This window comes from Dicentrarchus labrax, unplaced genomic scaffold (assembly GCF_905237075.1).
Source record: "Dicentrarchus labrax unplaced genomic scaffold, dlabrax2021, whole genome shotgun sequence".
NCBI lineage: Eukaryota > Metazoa > Chordata > Actinopteri > Moronidae > Dicentrarchus > Dicentrarchus labrax.
This window is the reverse complement of record NW_026136720.1, coordinates 30,561,776-30,567,882: the sequence shown is the minus strand read 5'-3', so window position 1 is coordinate 30,567,882 and position 6,107 is coordinate 30,561,776. Positions and strand designations below refer to the sequence as shown.

Genomic DNA, 6,107 nt, shown 5'->3' with positions numbered 1-6,107 from the left:
GGCCAGCAGCCTCATACACGTGCAGCTGAAACACTGAAAACCAATATAGCAAAAGCTTCACAGTCAAGTTATTTTTGTTGCTTGGAGGTATTTGTTGATACACTTAAAAGGTCCTCTCCTAATACTTCACAGAAAGAGACAGAGAGACTGAGATAGGGAGGCCTTTATTAGCTCCTCCGCCAGGGCTTTATTGTGACATTTATCTGTCGTTCTTGCCCTTCATTACTTCCATCAGTAAAGGTCAGGCTCGTGCATGTGGGTCCAGGTGTTTGGGCCCCATACCCTGTTTAAACATCTGCTACCCATGAGCACATGGGGCTATTACTTCATTACTCATGTGTTTACCTGCTGAGAGGAATCAGATCTGACTTTCCTCATTAGGCAAAAGAAAAAAGGAGGAACAGAGGGATTTCATGACATTTGCAGAGAGAGGCGCACATAAGTCTCTAATGGCTTTTCCACACAAGACTTCTCTGTGAGGTGGGAAGGTTGCTTCTTGAATGGCAGGGCGATGATGATGGTGATGGTGGTGGAGGTGGAGGTGGGGGGCTGATGGAGGCAGAGCTTCCTCTGTGTCTCGCTGCATCCCAGCGCACTGAGAAATAACTGAGCGCAGTGAAAGGCGAGCATTCATTCAAGGACCTTGACTGGCGCTGCTGAAGCCTGGAGGCTCAGTAGTGATTCAGCAGCACCGCGGAGCAGCCGACAGGAGATAGAGGAGGAACAAAGAAGGAGAGAAAGAAGGAAAGAATAGAAGAAGAAAAAAGAAGAGGTGGAGAAGAGCGTGAGCTGCGCGCTGGGTTGGAGCCGTTATTTTATCGCTGAACAACAAAACCATGCAAAGGAGGATTTTTCAAACCGGTGGAAACTTCTCCTCACTCACCTAAAGCCTTCAGCTCTCACTCAGAATTCACCTAAACTCCAGCAAATTCGGATTTCACGGGATTTCGCGGATGCGTCGAGCGCACCGGACCTATCCAGGGGTGTAGCCGTGGTGCTTCTCGTGCGTCTTTGCGCCGGTAGAGGCTGTGTGTGTGAGCGTGTGTGTGTGTGACAGAGCTGGTGGAGGATCAGCCGGAGTGGCCGACCAGTCAGAAGGATGCTGGAGGGCAATGCCTGCAGAAAGAGAGGATGAGATTTGTCGAAAGGCGCTGGAACTGCTCTCCGACCTGTGCTCCAAGGGAGAGGTGCAGGACGACAACTGCCTGGATTTCATTTACTACTTCAGGGACTTGGCCAGACCGCGTTACACGGACTCAGGTCAGCTTCTTTTTGAGTTTAAAGTAGACTGGAGTTTTATTATGGGGCTGATGAATCTACAGCTGCCTTAAAAAAAAAAATGAAATGTGCGATTTTATGGTCAAATTGAGAGTTTGAGTACATCGTGAGCTCCAGGGCTGATCAAAAATTAATTTCTATTTTTAGAAGAGCATTAGGGATACTTTAATCTCTAACAGACATGTTTCCTTTCATATGCAGCTTCTATTAAACTTTCCAACATGGGATCCAAGATAAAAAGAAATGTGGAATTTAATAGACCAAATTCAATCACTAAATGTTACCTACACTCTTTATTCTGTCTTACATGCAATCCAACCTCTTGCTTTGACACAATAATTTATACATTTAAGGGATCCTTACATTGAGGGTGTGTGTGCATGTATTAAAAGATGGGTTTTTTCCTCCCTCAGTGGTCAGCCTGAGAAGGAGAAAACCCTGCTGTTCTGCAAATAACAAGTGCCATACCACACTGTGAGCCACCACTATGTTCCCAGTTCACTGAAGGCGAGAAGAGTGTGATCTGTGAACTTGTTGCTTGCATCCATTAGCACCAGCAGCATCTACAAAGCATTTCCCACCTGTACAGTATGTCTGTGTGTTTGTTTGTTTGTTTGTTTGTTTGTTTGTTTGCAAGTCCACCACAGCATCCATCCTCCTCCGCCAACAGGCTCGAGTGTTGGTTGGGTTTCTCTTTTACTCTGGCGGGCAGGAGAGAGAGAGAGAGAGAGAGAGAGAGGGAGAGAGAGAGAGAGAGCCCCACCCGATATTCCCCATAGCTCCTAGCACTTTGCAGACGTGGGTCTAGCAAAACAAAGAAGACCAGTGATCTAATCCAGTTATTTTAGACTCCCAGTCTGGAGTAGTTGGCTGGAATTTCTGCAATACTGGCATTCAAAACAATACTCTGATCAGTCTGGAGCAGTTTGCTGGAAAGAAACCGGTCTGAAAAACATTCTGGTACACTTTTTAAACTTTAAAAAGGCTCCATCCATACTATAAAAAATGACATTACAGTTTTAGGCCGTATAGATATTATAGATAGAGCGTTACTGGGATAGCACCGAACATTTGATTTATTTTCTTCAGGGAATATTCCACAAAACCGGTCATCTCTACTGTACTATGATGAAATGTCTAGTACAGTATGAGTGCATGTGTGGCGTACTGTATATCAGAGCTTGTAGGCTATAAGATTATATTTCCCATGCACATCTGCAGTATACATACGATGCAGTAAGCATGATTGTGAATTAATTTCTCTCCTCCTCTGTGTGTGTGTGTGTGTGTGTGTGTGTGTGTGTGTGTGTGTGTGTGTGTGTGTGTGTTTGTGTGTGTTTACATGTACTGTATGTTGTTTGTGGCTGGGCCGCTGCCTTAAAAACATGTTACAATCCATCATTAAACATGTATGATGAAGAGGAAGTTCAAGCTACCATAGAGGTCCCCTGAGGATCTGTGACCCACTTCCTCTTGTATTAGACTGCTCTAAATGCACACACACACACACACACACACACACACACACACACACACACACACACCAGTTTGATCCACAACAAACAGACTCAAGAGGGGAGAGACCGGAGCGTGGCTGCTCTCCGACACTCAAAGTTTTGGGAGGTGCACCGAGACGCACAAACACAAGAGGAGTCAATGTTTCTACTTGCACCATAACAGACACATAATGGGACCACACAAGACCAGGATGTGTACTTTGTGATCCACTGCAAATGGACAAAATAGTTCTTGATCATTTCAGGTACACACAAGCACCAGTCCATCCAGCATTAAATGTACAGCAGCATCTTCCCAAGATGCAGCGGGTGTTACACCATTACCAATGAATATTTGCTGCCATTCTTATTTTAATTATTGGATACAGAAGAAATAGGTTTCTGAAAAATCTGCCTTAAAAACTTTGTACAGATCACATTTTCCACTGAATGGAAAGGCAAGTTTTAACATGATTTCAGTTCGGTGAAATTGCCACTGTCCGCAGGAGGGAAGCCAGTGAGGGATCATGTCCTTAAAGCTGCTCTAGGAAGTAGTTGCTAGTGGTTGGGGCGTCTGTGTGACACCCGTAAGAAACAGAAAGACACAATCATGAGAGCCACAAGGTGGTGTCTCCTCACTGATAACTTCATCATGATTCTTTAGCAAATGCACAAATAAGCAATTATGATATTAACATTATGTAACAATTCCAGAGAATCCACATCCTTAAATATTAACAAGCAGCACGTCGCTATGGCTCAGTACGCTTCCACAAAATGTACAGAAAGGCAATAAACATCATACATATTTAACAATGTGTATATGAGTATATTACAACACATGCACCCATGGATTCCCATTAAAACACATGCACCCATGATTGGTTTAAGTTCAGCTGTGACAGACAGTGATGGATGCTGAGTATTTCTTGAAAGTGCCTGCCCTTTTCTAGTTTCAGTTGAGTGTATCAAACCATCTGGCGCAGTCAGGTTAGCATGGAGGTGGCTGCATTTCATTGTGCAGTCTTGTACTGTAATGACAATAAAGCTGAACCTTGAATCTAAATGCCAAACACTAACTGTATGTGTGTGTAATCACAAAAGTGACTGGGTGGTGCTTCCTCACTAAGAACCTTTATTATGAATGAGGTGCAATAAGCAATCGTTTTCAGGCTAGGCTCAATCAAGATCACCTGGCTGATCACTGGTAACACGACAAAGACTAGACTACACTAAGTATTGTATTTTTCACCTGTCATGGACTTTTGCTAGAGTATGACAAGGACAAGGACCTGATCCCTTAGCAGCTTCCCACCACCAACACTGCTTAATGTACGTGATGGGGATATTGGAAGAGGTCTGTGACGGTGGTGAAGTGTTTTCTTTTTTTGCACATTCAGTACATGAATAAACAAATCTTTAACACTAAATATTTGTGTTGAACTGAGTGTACTTAATCAGTCCTCCTTCAGTAGCTCATTTCAAAAAAACAGTTCAAACCAGCAACAGACTGAACTTTCTTGAAATCTGAAACTAAATTGAAGAGCTTTTATTTCTACCCTAAACTATCTTTGTAACTTTGAATCAAATCACCTACATGCTATGCAGGTCCCATTATGTGCTTATTATAGTACCTTTGTGAAAAATGTACTCCTCTTGTACCTCTGTTTTTGAATGTGCAGCCTTTTCCTCAGTGGACCTCCACGATGGCACCCAGCTGTAGGTGCTAGATCGGTGACGCAATCGCAAAGCCTATTCCTTGTCCTCATTTGTGTGATTCACCCAAACTTCACCTTCCTACCTGTGAGACAAACACAATGCACATATCTGTCGAATATGTTTTCACACAGATTGGGCCACATGCCGATAGTAGTCAGTGAAAACTAGGTGATGAACCTTTCTTGGTTCATGCTAGTGGTATGCAAAATTATTGTAATGTATTGTAAAGCTTCCCCGTTTGCCCCAGTGTTTCTCTGGGTGTTTTCCAGCTATGCTCCCTCACTGCTTTCATACAAAACAGTTTTACTACACTGAAGTGCTGGCTTGACTATCTGGTCATCTCAGGGCTTCCATGCACAGTGCAGCTTCAGTTAGCGTATATGTATTTCACATTCATTCATTTTTCCAAAGAACACGAAGGTCAGATTTTGGCTAATTCGGATACTTTTGCCGGGGTTGGGTTGCACCGACTATCTGTAAACCCATCACTACATTTGCATGTAAAGTCCTTCTTAAGTTCTTAGTAACTACTAACTAATTGTTCACATATACAAGTTGCACCATTACAACTTTGATTGATCTGAGCAGCTGATACAGGACCCATTTTAAACATTACCAAGTCTTTACTGGTTAAAACATTCGCAAAAACAATCAACCATGTAACCATGAAGCTTCTGAGGCTTAACACAACCTCCAAAAATAACAATTTAGGGATTCAAGTGATGTTTATTAAACTTAACTTCTACTTTGTAAATATAGGTATGACTTTTTAAATGTATATATGCATACATGGAGAAGTAAGTGTTTCATAGTCAGTAGCATTTAGAGTGACAGGGAAATATCCGATCATGCTAGACTAACCAACCTTATCGATTATTTACCAAAACATTTCTGGCATAAAGTTTCGTAGTTTGAAGTATTTTTTTGTGATGCATAATTTAAAATCTTTAGTGTTACATCACTATTAAACAACATGTTGTGTCATGTTAAATATGTCAGCCATATATTACATTACCTTTACCAGGTCATATATAAGCAGGCTGACATTAGTTTTGTTAGTTAGCTTAGTTAGCTGCACAACAGCTCTCTTTGCTGGGTGTAAATAATTATCACCAATTAATATCTATATAAGAACTCATTTAATAATGCATAAATGTTACACAATATACAGTGACTAGGCTGAGTTCGAACTTAGAGCACAGCTGGTGCAACGGGATCCTGGTCACAAAGTTTTATGAAATTTCCACCTGTCTGTCTAATCCCCTCATTCTTAGACTGGTAGCTGACAGCATACAGGGACTTATTATGACAACAGAGTTTACCTCTGAATGGAACATGATTTTCATGTTCTTGCACTCAAAAGCAGAAGCAGAAGTCAACAATGATGCATTGGATAGTGAAATGCAGAAAACAATTTCTTGGTCTCCAAGACGAGGGATTGATTAAATGTTGGGGGAAATAGGTTGGGTTTCATTACACTCTTGATTGCATTTTCCAGGTATTGTTGCCAGGCAACATAACATTGGATATTTGGTTTAGATATCTTTGAGCCTCTGGTGTTATTCTTAAATGAGCTCAATAAAGTTAATGGCTCTCGTCTTCCCTTCACTTCTC

At 42.0% G+C, this 6,107-nt stretch overlaps 1 protein-coding gene across 1 annotated transcript in view; it reads left to right on the top strand.

Moving 5' to 3' along the window:
* The first annotated feature begins 562 nt into the window (after nt 1-562).
* syt9b (synaptotagmin IXb) overlaps nt 563-6,107 on the top strand; it is a 48,286-nt gene continuing 42,741 nt past the window's right edge. The window contains exon 1 of the mRNA XM_051382081.1: nt 563-1,260. Coding sequence (XP_051238041.1) covers nt 1,113-1,260 — 148 coding nt within the window. The 5' untranslated portion in view covers nt 563-1,112. The remainder of the gene's footprint in view (nt 1,261-6,107) is intronic.